Below are 18,387 nucleotides of genomic sequence, written 5' to 3' on the forward strand. Positions count from 1 at the left end.
CCCCATACAGCACACAATGTTTCAGTAACATGTCTGTGATATTGCAGTAACATTACTATGTTTCGAATAGATTACATTTCATCTGTCATGTTTCTGGAATATTTCATAAACATTTCATTGGACACATAGTACTCATGTCTATAAATGAAGTTTCAGATACATTTCAGCAAGATTCGTTTGGCAATATTACATTGTGGTTGATTCTGAAATGTATCTGAGACATTATATTGAAACTTCCCATCATGCTTGTTGGCACTGAAGTTTAGAAATCTTTGTCTTTGTGTATTATTTCTTGTTTTGGCGCAGTATTTTGGTACTTGGATTTTTATATGTGGTGAATAAATTGTAAGTTTTAACATTATTTATTTCATGTTAGTTTACTTTTTTTTTGTTTTTACTTTCGCACTTAAGCAAGTACCGGTATAGAAACATTCTTTTATGCGTCTTCGAAATGTGTAAAGCTGTAGGTTAAGGAATGTCTTTTTTTGTCGGTATGCTTAACATTCCCGTGCCATATTTATATGTGCGCTGTTTTCAGTCTGATTTTTTAATTTATGTGATGCATTAACAGGATATTCGCGATTTAATAAAATTGCGAAAGCATCTAATGAGTTTTCTACTTACTGTAGCTATATATGGTCGTTGACTGTAGAACACGAATGCTAAAGGCCGGGCTACATTCGCAATAGCACGCAAACAGCACACAGATAGCACACACGCACAGAGATAGCACAGAGCTTGATGCTACATTCACGCACAACACAACACAAAAGAATACCGGAAGCATTCAAAAAAGTGTTTTAAATGTAAGACTTCCGTTAACAATTTTGGTCACTGAAGTTGGCATAAGTGACGTTTGTTTAGATTTGTGTGTTGTTATTGTGGTACGGTTTTCGTTAAACCCAGAAATATTTTAAATACTTCAATGTTTACATACAAAACACAATGAGCATTCAAAAATACATCACACTGTTTATTTCAAATCCGGCTTCTTTAACACATTCATACACAGACTTCCAAGCATTTAATTTAGCTTCTTCAAATTTGTATCCTGCGGATCCCCTGTCATACAAAATATTTTTACTTTCTATTACAGCAATCAAAAAGTTATCAAATGTGCCTTCCATTTTTACGTTATCGTGCGTTTGAAAACAATAACAAACTACTCATGTCAACAGCACCAATACTTTCGTGACAATTGTTCTTTTATAAGCCCACTAGAGTAGTACTTAAACTGTTTGCTGATTGGCTACCACCAGGGTCGCGCATAGAAAATAACCTAAAAGTTAAAAGTTAATGAACTTTCTGTGCGTCGATCCTATGCTATTTTTCTGTGCGCGTGCTATTTGCCAATGTGGCAGCTCATATCTAATAGTGTATGTTGAACTTCTGTGCGTCTGTGCTGTTTGCGTGCTATTGCGAATGTAGCCTGGGCTTAATGTATGGGTTATTTATTATCTTTAGTTAAAAATCACACAAATATAGGCTTATAGGTTCCTAAATATTTTGGTTTTAATAGCATTTGATTAAACCAATTTATTTTATTCAGTTATCACCTTCGGGCTTTTATAATATACTTAAGTAAATATATTTCATAACCTATAATATGTAGTTAAGTGTAATTAATGTTTATTTACTGTGCACAACACATACATTAATTATGTTGTGTTTATTTTAATATAAATATTGAAGTGTTTTATTTGAAATAATTTACAATTCTACTGGTTAAGTAATTATTTTTATTATGTTATGTTCTGCACTCTGTAGTACTTACATCGTATGTTGTAGGCCTACGTATTACTATTAACGGAAATTTAATAAAGCCTGCTATTATATCTGGCTTGTCATAAATGTAATTTATTGTAAGTGAATGCACTAGGCCTACACATATAATTAGACAGCGGTTTCATTAATTGCCATTTCGCTTAACAAAGTTATTTCTGCAATCTGGCCTTCATTTTATTGGTGGGCTGGAATTGCAGCGCAAAATAATTGAAATAAATCTTGTCCTTTACTGCAGAGAAGGTACAAGTCTTCGAGTTGTGTTGTACTAAGCATAAGCATCATTGGTTTTTCTATTTAAATTAGTTTTTCTTATGCTAAATTATGGTAGTAACCAAGTATGTTTGATTTGGAGAGTTTGACAAAACCTAATTCCATCCATTATATGACAATAAAGGAAACACATTAAATGATGATTTATTAGATTACATGTGTATAGTTACGTAGTGGTAGCAATTTAAATAATGAAAATAAACATTAAATGTGCACTACAAAGGATAATATTGAGAATCTGCTCAAAAAATTACTAGAAATTTTAGAGTATTATTGCACAAAAACATGGGCTGAATTGTAATGATGTAACATCACAGGCACTGTTCACACAGACACTTATTAGGAAATCATTAGGATTTAAATTTAAGTTTTCTTTTAAAACTTTGCTTAAAATGTGTTATTATACAATGTCATGGGCCTCTTTGCATTAACCAGACACCATTAAATTGATTATTAGGAATGTAAATAGCATGTTAAGAAATTCCCAGTGAAGAAGTATTCCTGCTTAATAAGTTTGAAAAAAAATGCATAGGTTGCAATACCAATTTGTCCATTTTAAGATGCTTTTAGTTTTAAAATTTATCATTGGCATCAGAAACTTTTTTTTTCTGTTTGCATGGTAATTTAAAAATAAATAATGTAACAACTTAGTGTCTACATGTTTAAAAATCTCACATACATGTCATAATTGACCTGAAACAAGTTAAAAATAATTGTTTTTTCTTCTTTTTTTTCCAGCAAAAATCTCCAAAAACATCTGCATAGAGAGTCAGTTAAAAGTTTCATGTATTGTATATATTATTTATATATATATATAGTTTTTTTTTATTAAAGTCTACTTCTCAGACTATGTTGTTATTTGTTATTGAAAATACCCCTTTGCATTTTTGCCTCTATTGTTAAGTATTCAAATGGAAAGAACCTGGTTTGACCTGGTGTGGCTTTCTGATTATGGTTATACATGGTTCTTAACTTACTTCAGGTGCATTCTTGGCTGGTTTCATAACATAGATCATAGAAGTTACAATCCAAAACCCTATTGTCTGTTTGAATAAGTTTCTCTATCTCTAATGACTTCATTGTTGACGAGTTAGGCCAAACTAGCTACCTTCTATTTTGTACAAAGTATAACTCGCCATTCATATTATTTTAAAATTTTGTACTGCATATTACAAAATTATTTATATTATTTGTTTACAATAAATTTGTGATCTCATTTGAATATAGTTTGTGTGGAAGTACTGTTGTGTTAATATTATTTTGTGTATTTACTTTGAAAATTTGGATTTTAGAGACCCTATATACTATTGCCATATTGTATTTGTTGTTTTATCCTTAGGCTATTTAGTCAATTTGGTAGTATTAAAATACAAATATAAAACCTAGCTTAATCCACGAACTTTAGGTAGATTAACATGCTATCTATAGAAAAAATTAAGGAAACCAGATTTTTTATGGACTGCCACTATTGTATCTTCAGCAAGTCACTGGCCACTCAATGTTAGGGAAGCTGGATCAATTTGAGCTCTTGTCTGATACAATAAGTCTTTCAATTAGGGAAAGTGACATTGCAATGTTAAAGAGTATTTCTCATTGCACATTTGTTTCATTCCCATTTATATTCCACTACTACACCACCATCTCACTTCATTTAGGCTGGTCAGACAAGTTTTTTGTTTAGTGAGGACAGCCGATTCTAGTCCAGTCTCATTTATGTTGAGCTTGTGTGAAATGGAAAACAATATGTCGATTATAAAGCTATATGATGAAATTGTATTAAGACTGCATTGTTTCATATTTAGACCCTCTGTAAATTAGTATATGTGTTTAAGAAGAAAAAGACATTACATAATTATAACATAAAATTGTTACATGTCTTTTGAGGGTTTTCAAGCGCACATTTTTTTCTTGCAAATGTCCAAAAAACAAGCACCAGCCATATATACTTACTATAGCATTAAATAAGGAGAAAAGTACATCACAATACGAGCACAGGTCAAGTCTCATGGCTGTTCATTATGTTAATACCGGTTTCCTGTGCAACATACAAGTAGGAATTTTCTATAATAATATGTTAGTGTATTGTATATAGGTATATTATTTTTTTATTTCTATAACATTTGTTTGAGGTTGAATGCGATTTTTTTTCTTGTGTGTATCAAGTATTTTAAGTTAATGTAATACCACATGATTATCTAGACCACTGATACCGTACACAATAACAGTGTCGTGATTTTTGAGAATGTCAACATCTGGAATGCAATAGAAAACCATACCCAAATTCTCAAGACATTGTTCAAATACATATAAAGACATCGATGGACAAGTGCTCATTTATGATACTCAAAAACAAACTTGAAGTGGCCATAACACATTGGGTTGTGAAAATTATATTTTAAAATGCTCAGTAATCATGTCTCCTATGCAAGTGGGGTTTGGTTGTTATGGATTAAGTAAATATTAGCATACTTTCTGTGCTGAGCATAAGGAGATCACATCCAGATAGCTTGGGGAGCCTCAATTTAATTTATTCATTACAAGATGACATTGTCATTGTATTTAATAATGGAACCTTTGTGCATTAGCTTGTCCCTTTTTCCCCATGTACTGATGTAGATGCATGCCTGCCTGCCACTATATCACATTCATATTCCCCATTAAAATAAAATGCAATGGACAGGAACCATGGACACCAATGCTGGGCTACCTATTACATTCATGTAAGTTTCATTCACTTTGCAAGCATACTGAAGACTTATTTAAATTTAAATTTTACTTTTATAACTATAATTTGTTTTTAGAATAATAAAATAGTTTGTAAAATTAATGTTAGGCAAGTCTGGTACGATGACCTGGGAAAACATCTGATGTCTTTATTAATTAAATTATTTTTTAACTTGGTTCATATATATATATATATATATATATATAAATATATATATATATATATATATATATATATATATATATATATAAATTATAAATTAAGATCAGTAGGGTGGAGAATATGGTTTCATTAATTTACCTGAATTGTTGGATTTTGTCGGCAGGCCTTTTTAATCTTACATTAGAAATTATAAGTAAATTTTTAATTATTGTACAAGCCAAATTATTAAGTAATATAATCAATTATCATTACATTAAAAATGACAAAAATTTACATTCTATGCCCTACCAGAGCACATCTTTAAAATAATTTCAAACAAAATAATATTACAATATCTATTTTTTTATATAATCAAAAAATGACACATTACTATGGACAAGCAAAACTTGACGAAAACAAGAAGATACGAACAAGATCATATCAATCCACCGATTAACACTTTCTAAGGGTGTGGTCAAGGGGCATTATGCAAAAAGTGATCAAGAGGAAGTGTACGAGGGAATGCTGTGATGAATTGGAACACAGTCACTGCACTTCACTGCAACTAGCTGACCAATGCAGCTGTAACATTATGGTATCTGTTAAAGTGCAATACTCTTTTAAATTATAAATATACCCTCAGTCATCCTAATTTCCAGAGGTATTTTGGGTCACATGATACATTTTATATGTATTTCAGAACATTTATGGAAATATTTCGGTTAAATGTTTCAGAAATATTGATGGGACATTAGTGGAAACATTTCAGAAACATTACCATTTGAAGTTGCAGGGAGGTTTCATTGAAACATTTCAGAAACATTACCATTTGATGTTGCAGGGAGGTTTCATTGAAATATTTCACAGGGCGGACATTTAGACGTTTCTGAAATATATCCGAGATGTTTCAGGTAGGTTGCGAAATGTTTCAAACATGTTACAATGTTTCAAAAGTTATATTTCTGAAACATATCTGTAACATTTTGTGCTGTATGGGCCTATAACTGTCCTCCAGGTAGGGCCAGAGGTGGGCCTTGCGCAGCGATGCATTTTCCGCAAGCCGCGCGCCTAGGTCCGCTGGGATGCTACTCGTTGCGTGCAGCTCCGCGGTGAATAGCGGACCCTTGTAGTCGGTGGCGATTCCGCTCTCGTAGCGATCTTGAAAGCTAGGTCTCCTTGGCATGGTTCTCTGAGCTGAGGGAGAGGTCCGCTCACTCCAGAAGCTTGGGCAGGAATCGAGTTACCTTAACTTTACAAAGCCAAAACAAAGGGATGCAACCCCGTAGGGCAACTGACCAATTACATTACAGAACCTAGTATTTGACCATATAGGGAAAAATACTTAAAAAATAAAAGTCTGGAAGATGCATCACACCACCTCAAGGCTCGCTCTGATTGGCTGGTGAGACAGCACCCAGCGAAAGTTCCAGTCTATTGCTGCGCAGTCATGCGTCCACGTGCTGGGTTTTTCCAACAACACACTAACTTGAGGCATAAAAAAAAACTTGCTGGCGACTGCGTATTGCCCTTTTTTCGAAACTTTCTAGAATGTTTTTGAATGGTACAGTCTCACTACACAGAATATGCTTTAAAATTTCGACAAAACGTAATTAAAATACATATTTATTTGAAGTAATTAAGTAAACAAATAATAATAAAACACACTACTTTCTGCTTTATACAAAACAAAACCCAAATTATTAATACCAATCACTATTACAACACAAACAAAATACTTAAAAATGCCTATGCATAATAAAAGAAACATTAGTACAAATTAATTATGAAACATTCAAAAAAACATAAACATAAAACATTCTTTGTCAAGTATTATTGGTAGTAGGGGGCAGGAATTCTGCAATGTTACAATATCATGTTCAAATTAGACGTCAACATGTGTAAAATAAGCAAATTTGGAACTTCACCTAAGTCCTTAATGCCCAACGATTTCTTCAGTTTACCTTTGATTTGTTTTAACTGAATTAGGTTCCTAATGCAAAAATTCCCACTAGTATATTATTGGTAAACACATGATTAGTAATAACTATCCCGAGACCAAATATCTTCAACAACTTGTTCACATACACAGGGGTGGACCCAAGATTGACTTCTGGGTGGGATACTTAGTATTACTTCAAAAGTTGTATTATCCAGTGCATATTTTACCCTTCTGGGAAGGAGGGGGTAGCACATTCGCCTGTGCCACCCTCTAAATCCACCACTGCATCATACATGTTCCAGTCTCTGCCTGTTTAATGTAGACCATAAAGGCTCTTTCTTAAGAAACATGCTAACTCTGAAGAATTCTTCCCTTCTTCACTGAAGAACTCTGGTTGTTCCATGTAGACCTCATCTTGTAAGGGGATGTATAGATATGCTGAGGTTACATCATAAAGCTCAATTTTCCAGCCTATTTCTACAGCCAATACTATTAAAATCCTGAGTGTTCGGCGATCTGATTATAGCCTCGAGCGACCAGTTTTACCTTATAGCGCTCTTATTTCTCCTACGTGGTTGTACTTGTGCTTGAAAACCCACCTTGATCAAATTACAATCTTGTCTGCTAGTTTTCTGACTACTTCCCATGTATCATTTCTTCTGATATTTTTTGTCACCTTCCATTGCCACCTTACCTATTATGGACTCTTTGCTTGACAATGCTTCTCCTGCTGTCTTAGATTCACATTGTTCTTCCAACTAAAAATTCACGAGATGACAACTAAAAGGACTTCACCGGTATCCGCTTCCTCACAGACCTCTTTGACTTGTATATTTCTGCATCCTCATTTTCTGTACCTTCCTCTTCCATTTCACAGTTTCATTATTTGCATCATTATGAAAACTAGTATTTATGGGGTCTGTCAGACCTTCCTCAATTGGGGGTAGGTAGCAATGATATTTATTTTATTCACTTTCCTTCAAGACTTCATGGTTAAAAAAAGTTTTCTTTGATGGGAACACTAGTAGTATGTAAATGGGGCCCCTGCACCAGGGTCCAGGGTGAGGATCTGAGTGTACGGCAGCCATCTTAGATTTTGACGTCACCTTGACCTTCAAAATTGCCCAAAAATCCTCAAAATTCACAAAAATTTCAATTTTTTTTTGGAAAAAAATCTCAAAAATTTTGATAAATTAAAATTTTCTCTTTTTGAGGAAAAAATTCCCAGTTTCAAGGGAAAATTTACCGTTCTTAGTCCTTAAAAATCCCAGCGGCTAGAAATGTCCATATTGAGGCTTAAGCATCCATGTCTACAGCCTCCGATAAGCCTCTGACATCATCATGGATGATGTCATCTTGGATTATGATGTCATCATTGCAATTTCCGTTACGGCCGTCATCTTGAAAATCTTTATTTATTATCCGATTTTAATGAAAAAAATTCAAAAATTTATAAAAAAAAAATAATAAAATTTTAATAAAAACATTAAAAAAAACATACTTTTTCGACATGGAGCTCGGAGTCCTCGGATCGAACCTGGTGAGGGCAAAAAAAATAAAAATGGCGTCCGATCCTTCCCTCACGGTGGCTGCTGGCAGACTGACACCCCCACCACTTATGTCAAAGTATAGGTATATATCGTCACCTAGTATGACATCATGTCCGCCATCTTGAAAATCCGTAATTTTAATGCTAGAAATTCGTGAAACTTTTAAAAATCATTAAATTAATTAATTAAAATCGAATTGAATAATAAAAATTTAATAAAATATTATTTAAAAACCACTGTTGGACTTATGTTACGGTTGCCATCTTGGATTATATAAATGTTGCATGTTTCCTTACGCCTCGTCAACTTGGTTGAGTTCGATGTCATTGTTACACTTTACGTTACGACCACCAATTGGATCCTATTAAAGTTGCATGTTTCATTACGACCGCCATCATGAAAATCTTTATTTATTACCCGATTTTAATGAAAAAAAAAGTTCAAAATTAGCAAAAAAATTAATTTATTAGAATACTGATTGATTAGATCGATTCCCATCCTTTGTTCGAAACCGGTAAGAACAAAAAATAAAAAACAGATCCTTCCACCACAGAAGCCACCTACAGACTGACCTACCACCGCTTCAGTCAAAGTATATTATATCGTCAACTGTTATGTTGTCTTCGTCCGCTGGAGACCACCATCTAGTTTACGTCTGCTAGTGTGTGCTGATGACATGTTAGTATAATTTTCTGTTCATAACTTTGACCTTGACCATTGTCCTTGACCTTGAAATTTGACCTTGTAATCCATCATGGATCCGACATTTTATGTTCAGTACATGCTATCAGGAGCTACCTACCACCTGCTAGAGGACATTGTCACCATCTTTTTTTCGTCTGCAAGAGGAGACCATCTTGTGTGTGTACTCATCTTATAAAGTACATTACCATCATGCTGGTTTTATTCTAACCCGATAGAGTGCAGTCATCATTTATCATTACCTAGGTGTCCACCATCTTGAAATTTGGGCACCATATAGGAATTGTGTAATTATTTAGCTAGAAATTCGGGAAAAATTCCAAAATTCACTGAAAAAATAACTCATTAATTTACATATTGAATCAATGGATCCCTGTCCTCGGTTCGATACTTGAACAGTGACAAGTGTAACTAAATATTAAATAAATTTCAGATTCTGTTTTCCATTACATTTCATGGAGTTTATAAATCATTCTCTCTTCAAAAATAAAACTCAAGACAATGTACGACAATGTTCGACGAATTAAATATATTGCCGATAAGCCTAACATGAAAGTCTAGTTTTTCGATACTTAGAATAACCTTTAATCCGTTCATGTACAAAGTCATACATACATATAGACCAAGCATCTTCGGACCGCGAGACCGGGTCATAAACAATGTCAGACGTATAGACCAGTTATTTCCGAACCTCACGACCTTCTTCGATGTCAGCTAATTATATTCAATTAAACCAACATAGCATGTTTTTACGCTTACAAGAGGACCAAGAATCCCATCAAAAAGGCAGCACCATCAACAAAAAGGCAGCACATTTGGAAGCACCAGCAACAAAAAAGGCAGCACATTTGGAAGCACCAGCAACAAAAAAGGCAGCACATTTGGAAGCATCATCAACAAAAAGGCAGCACATTTGGAAACACAATAAAAAAAGGCAGCATATTTGGAAGCACCAGCAACAAAAAGGCAGTACATTTTGGAAGCACAATCAAAAAAGGAAGCACATATTGGAAACACAATCAAAAAAGAAAGCACATTTGGAAGCACCATTAACAAAAAGGCAGCATATTTGGAAGCACAATCTAAAAAAAAAAAAAAGCACATTTAGGAAGCACAATCAAAAAAGGCAGCATATTTGAAAGCACCATCAACAAAAAGGCAGCAAATTTTGGAAGCATCATCATCAGGCAAAACATTTGGAAGCACAATCAAAAAAGGCAGCATATTTGGAAGCACCAGCAACAAAAAGGCAGCACATTTTGGAAGCACAATCAAAAAAGGAAGCACATATTGGAAACACAATCAAAAAAGGAAGCACATATTGGAAACACAATCAAAAAAGGAAGCACATTTGGAAGCACCAGCAACAAAAAGGCAGCATATTTGGAAGCACAATCAAAAAAGGAAGCACATTTTGGAAGCACATTTTGGAAGCACAATCAAAACAGGCAGCACATTTGGAAGCACCATTAACAAAAAGGCAGCACATTTTGGAAGTATCATCATCAAAAAGGCAGCACATTTTGGAAGCATCATCATCAAAAAGGCAGCACATTTTGGAAGCACCAGCAACAAAGAGGAAGCACCAGCAACAAAGAGGCAGCACATTTTGGAAGCACCAGCAACAAAAAGGCAGCACATTTTGGAAGCACCATCAACAAAAAGGCAGCACATTTTGGAAGCACCATCATCAAAAAGGCAGCACATTTTGGAAGCACAATCAAAAAGGCAGCACATTTCGGAAGCATAATCAACAAAAAGGAAGCACATTTTGGACGCACCGTCAATCAAAAGGAAGCACATTCTACAAAACGAAAGCTCATTTAACGAAAAGGAGGTACATTCTCACGTACATTCATCTTGCTAGGATGCGATTGACAATGTTAAGTTACGATATAATGTCTCAATCAGTCTATGAATCCATCAGTCTTTAGTTCCATAAGTCATTGGCTCCAATATTCATTGGCTCCAATAGTCATTGGCTCCATCAGTCATTGACTCCAACATTGTTTGGCTCCAAAAGTCATTGGCTCCAACAGTCATTGGCTCCAACTGCCTTTTGCTTCAACAGCTCCTATGATATTTGGCTAGAACGCTAAGAGTCTAAGAGACTATGAGGCTACAAGGCTACGTGTCTACAAGGATCTAGTTGGTTACGAGTTATACATGGCTGCAAGACTTCATGGCTCAAAGGCTGCATGGCTCAAAGGTTGCATGGCTACGAAACTACATGTCTATGAAGCTACAAGGATACAAGTCTACTCGGCTCCAAATGACTGAAAGACTACATGGCTCTAAGACCACTTGGCTACAAAGCTTCAATTCTACGAGTCTACAAGACTCCTCCAACTGCCTACGAGTCTACAAAGCTCCAACTACTCCAGCAGCATTGTTATAAGATTACAAGACTACTTGTTTACGTAGCTACAAGTCTACGAGGTTACTTGGCTACGTAGATACAAGTATACAAGGCTCCAAGACATCATAACTACGCGACTACGAGCCATGAGGTAACGAGACTACGTGAATACGAGTCTTCAAGTTTACGAGACTGAGAGGCTACAGAACTACAAAGCTTCTAGAACACAAGTATACGAGACTGCGAGGATACAGGACTACAAGTCTACATGAGTACTTGACTACGAAGCTACAAGTCTACATGGCTCCAATTGAGGCATCTGTCTTCGGCTGAATTTTCTCTTTGGGTCCAACTGCTCCAGCAGCATTATGTTATAACATTACAAGGCTACTTGGTTACGTAGCTACAAGTCTACAAGACTCCAATTACCGCATCTGTCTTCGACGGAATTTTCTCTTTTGTTCCAACTGCTCCAACAGCATTATGTTATAAGATTACAAGGCTACTTGGTTACGTAGCTACAAGTCTACGAGGCTCCAAGGCATATTGGCTATGTGACTACGAGACTATGCGATTGCAAGTCTACATGGTTACGTGATCGCGAGGCTACAAGACTACGAAACTTTCAGAACACAAGGTTACGTGATTACGAGGCTACAGGACTACGAAGCTTCCAAGACACGAGGCTACATGGGTACGATACTACATGACTCTAACTGACTACAATAGCACCATTCAGTGGTGAGAGTTAATTTATCTCATGCAAAATAATCTGTTAGAAGTAGTGTTGATTATTGGCATCAGATGACACCACATGCTTACAGTTAAATATTATTTAGTTCTTTTATGTGGGATGCGGGATGCTCACTAACGATCGTAAAAGAAGGATGGCTTTGCTAGACACCAAGGAGAAGGAAGTTCGTCTTGCATGTTAGTGCTTCACAGATGTCTCATGGTATATTATTTGACTGAGTAATGGTAGTTTATTTTTTGAATTCCACCTGGTGAAAAAAAATTGCAAGTGCTGATTTAGTAGCAGAAATTCTCGAATTAAATGTAACTCCAAATAAAATGTCATGACTCATTAGGTAAAAAATCCTTCATGCAGAGAGTGGTTTCTCAAAATAATCGGAAGCACACGGAGAAAAACGTCCCCAAGTTTTCTTTGATATCATAAAATTACAGCTTAACAATTCTATAACTACACAGACAGGTACAGTGTTATTAAATAAATTGATACTTAATTAAAAATAGATACGTAAGTAAAATAACTATTAAATATAATGTAATAGTTAATAAGAAATGAAAATTATTAATAATTATGTATTTATCAATAACTAATAAACTTTATATGGCGTGTGTTTGACCAGGACTACCGGTTGACCTTAAATGATGCTCTAACCGCACACTCTCCGCCCTTTATCTCGAAAACGATTCAACGTATAAACCAATTTTTGAAACAAAAGTTGTAGGGAATTTAGTCCTCTACCTTATTGATAATAAATACAAATAGCAAAAAACCCATAGGAAACAAATTATTTGCAAAAAAAAAAAGTGCAAAAAATAGATTTTTGTGACCTTTGACCTTAGATTTTAATAGTCGCGTACACCCTACCATATGTAGGTTTTGAGAAAACTTTTAGGATGTCAAAATACATTTATACGAGTTTATAGCTGGGTATCTCAAATTCCGAGGTGAACTTACTAAGATGACTCATAAATGAGTGAGACAGTTGTGGAGAATTTTAATTGCAATTTTAATCATGAACTGTAAAGACTACCTGTTCGTTGAGACTAATTTTGCTTATTTGAAGTTTAAAAACAAAATACAAGTTATTGTCAAGTTAGTGTTAAGTTATTTTTAAACATCTCCTTTACTTCATCTCTCACCAGACATCCTGTATGGGATGACGGACGATTCGATCCTAGAATGAAAATTATTTTATCAAGTTAAGTGGTATTGTAAGAATAAACCTCTTGTTAGCCTAAGCAAGTATGTTCTCTGAGTTACAGTTCCCCCCCCCCCCCACCCCCCTTTATGAAGTTAAGGAAAAGTCATTGTAGTTTTCGATTGATTGATTTAATTTAATTTAATTTAAATATTTATTTAATTTTTAACCACATGCATTACAATATAAATACATATAAAATTTAGTCACTGGTTTTCTTCACAAATAACTAAACAAACAATGACATGTCTTTTGTACCTTGCAATTCTATAGTACTCAAATTACGTACCCAGCACATCATTAAAGCGTGCTTGTCTGCTTGACCAAAAACTGGGATATGTCTCCGGAAATCTTCTCAGGACTAATGTTGTGGATATCGTGACTTCCCTCAACTTCCACACATGTGAAGTTGCCTCGCTGGCTATATTCTTTGAACGCATTCTGGAATTCTTTTCTGGATGCTATCCGATGCCTGACATAGTCTGTGATTACCGTTAGCTGTGGACAGGCTATGAGTTTGGGTATGGTCAACCCGGTTCCTTCAGAACCGAAGCTGAACGGCAAGAGCGTCCGCATGCGGGGGTCCACGGAAAAGCTGTACCCGTTTTGATTCTTGACGAGTCCCCTCTCCAGAAGTTGCCGCGCCGCCTCGACGGTTATCTTGTCGACGCGCTTGTCAACCATGCGCCGAAGGGCTTCTTCGTACGTGTGGCTCGGGGGTTCTCCGTCGACGTCCAGTTTCAGCAGCGCCTCGACGGAGTGCCTGTAGTACGCCTTGTACCCGTCGAGGGGCGTGGCGTAAGGAGCCAGCGAGTCGAGCATCACGAGCGTCCGCACGCGTCGCGGGTACATCGCGGAGAACACGGCGCACACCTGCCCGCCCAGGCTGTGTCCCATCAGCGTGACTCTGTCCCAGCCGAAGTGGTCGGTGACGCGTCGCAGCGACATCACCAGGTCGCAGAAGTCCAGCGGGAGGCCGGGCGGGAAGCGGGACGACAGCCCGTGGCTCGGCAGGTCGACGCAAGCGTAGTAGTGGGATCTGGGCAGCAGCGGTATCAAGCGGTTGAACGTACCACAGTTGTCCATGGACCCATGAATCGCAACAACTGGAATGCCAGATGGATCATTCCAAGCTTTAACTGAAAAATAAAAATACACAATACATTGTTAATATTTCACAAGCATATTTATTTTATTACATTGTTTTAAAAATCTATTTTTAACTGCCAAGGGTTTTGGGTTTTGTATTTTTTTGAATGATATACAAGTTCACAAAAATTGTGTGTAAATACATATATAAAAATACTCTAATTGTGACATATTATTTTATTTTATGTATCAAAACCAGAAACTATGTTTTGGATTTACTCTAACTACATAATTTTTTTTACCAATTGCAAAAAAAGTTGATTGCATGGTTCTAAATTAAAATTTATTTCTGGTGTTCACATAGTTTCAAATTTGAATTTGCCTATTGTCACAAAGTATTACAATACATATTTGTACCACTAATATAAATGACAAATATCAATATGCAATGTTGGAAGCCTACATTTCTTTATGGAATTCCTCATAATTTCTCTCTGTGGACCTTTAGCCACATTTGTGTAATATCAGATATTAACTGCTTTTATTTACTTAACTGTCAATTACGTTTTTTTAACCAACATATTTTCGTTCTCAACCTTTCCAATTTACTTCGGAAAAAACCATTCACTAAAATCTAAATACATTTTTTATAGGTAGTACAACTATTTACATTTTTCAACTATCAGTCTACAATAAAGATTCTTAAATATAATTTTGCATTTTAGAAGACAAAATTAGGCAATTCTGATGATTTTTGTCGCATTTGGTATTTTGCCTTATATTATATAGCCTTGTTATGCTATGTATCTACTTTCATTTTGGTAGGTGTATAACTATTTCAGTTTTATTTTTATTTAATGTATAATCTCGCCTTTAACACACATGCGAATTACATAGCTAAGCATATTTTTTAACAATTAAAACCACAATAAATTCACATAGTTTCAAATTTAAAAGTTATGTTGACAAAGAATTTCTATAACTAAATAAATTGTAGCTTGAATAACTAATTATTTTGAGTAGGTACTCTGAAGATTTCAAGTCATCTGACAACTGTCAAGTGATAAATGTTTTTTTTTTTTTTTATTCTCCGAGTTGGGCGTCTGTCACTTTCCACATTATTTATTCACCTTTTACCAATGGGCGGGAGAGACCGGTGTTGAATAACCCAGGCAAGGCCAAATTTTAGTGAAAGGAAAAGGCAGAACGGAAGTCATTGAACATGGTGTAGCTACCAAAAAGAGGGGGAAGGGTCCAGCCCCCCCCCCCCTCCAGGAATCAAAAAGCTCCTCTCTAATGAGCTTGCTTGTGCTTGCTGAATCTTTAACTGTGAAACGGGAATGATAACGTAATCCTGCGACCCCTCCCCCCCCCCCCCCCCCCACCCGTGGAATTCTACATTTTTTTTTGCCCATGGACTATTTCCTGACTATTCCAAGGTCTTATACTTTTTTTTTTTACTGCTCAAAAACCTCAAATATTTCCCTGGAAAACAACCAATATCAATATTTTAGTTACTTTTCAAACACTGCCATGGTCACAACTTACTATCAGATTCTTTAATATCGTGAGAAAACTGTTCACACTGTAACAAAATCTCTGGAACTTCACACAAAGTTAAGATTCTAAAAATCCCTTCCAAGCAATGTTACAGATGAAATTAAGCCTCACATTGTCAAAAAAATACAACTCAACTCAAAAATACTTGGCACACCAACATTGCGGCATAACAGATTAAACCTAAATACAGGATTAGCCTTTGTTTAGGCATTTAATTAAAATAAGGTCTGCAAGTATTCAAAAAATATTCAATATTCATGAACAGATATTTGATTCCAATAAAATAATACCTTTTAAATAATTTATTAGCAATAGACACTAAAAATTGTACTCATCAAAAACACACTAATGAAAAGAGTGTAACATGTATGACACCAAGTTTTGAGAAATTTATATTTGTTTTCTGCAACATAGTACATACAGTACATGCATTTCAAATGTAATAAATAATGTGATTATAATTATTAGTTATTATTAGAAATATTTTCAGGGTGGCTACCAAACTGTACAGAATAAATTCCCTGACTTTTCCCTGACTTTTCCAGGACAATCATTTTTATTCCCTGACCATGCCTAACAATCTCATCAATTTTTTTTAAGAGTAAAACCTTATTTTTACATATTATAACTAACTTATCAGATAACATACACAAATATATGTCAAAACAAAATCAGACAAACAATAATAGCTTTTAGAAATTAAAATTTTTCGATTATAGGGCCATTCCATTGTCACGTACGGGACATTTGTAAAAATTTTCATACCGATAATTCTATAAAAAATTATATTATAAGGGGTATATTCATGTGTTTTCTTGGTTTCTACAGAAGTTACACATTTAGTGTAAATTTTCAGCTTAAGACATGATAAGAAATACCTTTGTTAACAACATATTGCTGTCAAATGTAACCGTCACGTATGGGACACATATAGTCAACCATTAGTTTCACGAGGACACGTTTTACTGAAACTTTAGCCCGAATTCTAGCATGATATTCTTGTATTATTTTTTGTGAGAACTTATAAGAATAAGAAAAACAGACATCAATAAATGCATGAAAAAATTCCAATAATGAATCGGAAACAATTTTTTTTTCTGTTTGTCACGTACGGGACAATGCTGTCACGTACGGGACATTTACATATTACATTAGTAAGATTGTGCTGAATAAATTTTTCAGTAGAAAATGAAATTAAGTTGTACTTTCTAGGCTTCTGGGTTGTAGCCGCGTCAAAATCAAAGTTTTCATCGACGTTTCGGTCGACGTTACAGTCGCCATCATCAGGGAGCAGATTAATTGAATTAATCTCTCCCTGATGATTGTGACTGTAACGTCGACCGAAACGTCGGTGAAAACTTTGATTTTGACGCGGCTACAACCCAGAAGCCTAGAAAGTACGGACAACGGCCGCGAAAGCCTGCGCTGTTTATTGAAATAAGTTGTGTTGAAAAAAAATTAAATTTATACAACCTGACTCATAGAGATATGTTAAACGAAATTGATTAAATGTAACTAAATAAAATGATAGAGTAGTTCTACCTGCCTATATCCTAACTAAAAAAAATTAATAACAAAACTGTTACTCTGTATGGTCATAAAGATCACTTTAAATGTCAATAAATTTAAACAGTCCTCTGTTGTTCACCACTACTGGAGGAGAAATCTCTCTTGCTACATCTTCTTTTAAATAACAAATGCAGTCTGGTTGTCGAGGCCACTTGAAGTGATGTGGGGGACCTGTAGGGACCATCACTGACACCCGCACTTGATCTCCGCTTGCATCCACCACTTCTCCAGGGTACTCTTTTCCTTCATAGCATACGACTACCCATTTTCCAGGGAAGTTAAATAGATTCCCTTTCGGATTGGAGAGTGCAATTTTTGTAGACAGTGCATTGTTTTTTGCATAGAACCCTGACGAAGTGCTACATGTAATAATGTGGAATTCCTTGATTCCTGGGATCGAAGGGACATTTCTCCAAGGATTTTGGGATAAAATTTCATTCCTAATGTGGTCCTCTTCTATATACCATAAATGGCTTTTGGTATCAAGTTGTGCAGCTACTTCTGCAAAATCCTTAGCTGACTGTATTGTGCATCCCTCCCCTTGCGTCATCATTTTCATTCTTACTAAGCGTTTAATATTGCCACCAACACCATCTACTACACCTTTACCATGAGATGTCGCAAAGTATTTCCAGGTAAATGTTCTGTTGTGTTTCTGGTTCAATATTTCCAATGTTTTCACCATGAATTTATTTTTAAACTCTGAAGAGGGCCCATCACTCCAAATTATTTCTTCATAAATTGCAGAA

At 35.3% G+C, this 18,387-nt stretch overlaps 1 protein-coding gene across 3 annotated transcripts in view; it reads right to left on the bottom strand.

Moving 5' to 3' along the window:
- Window positions 1-13,535: 13,535 nt before the first annotated feature.
- LOC134538423 (serine hydrolase-like protein) overlaps window positions 13,536-18,387 on the bottom strand; it is a 29,083-nt gene continuing 24,231 nt past the window's right edge. For 2 of the 3 annotated variants that reach the window (XM_063379744.1, XM_063379745.1), the window contains exon 3: window positions 13,536-14,559. In XM_063379744.1, coding sequence (XP_063235814.1) covers window positions 13,721-14,559 — 839 coding nt within the window. In that variant the 3' untranslated portion in view covers window positions 13,536-13,720. The remainder of the gene's footprint in view (window positions 14,560-18,387) is intronic. The other variant, XM_063379746.1, reaches the window with a different exon arrangement.

This window comes from Bacillus rossius, chromosome 13 (assembly GCF_032445375.1).
Source record: "Bacillus rossius redtenbacheri isolate Brsri chromosome 13, Brsri_v3, whole genome shotgun sequence".
Lineage (NCBI taxonomy): Eukaryota > Metazoa > Arthropoda > Insecta > Phasmatodea > Bacillidae > Bacillus > Bacillus rossius.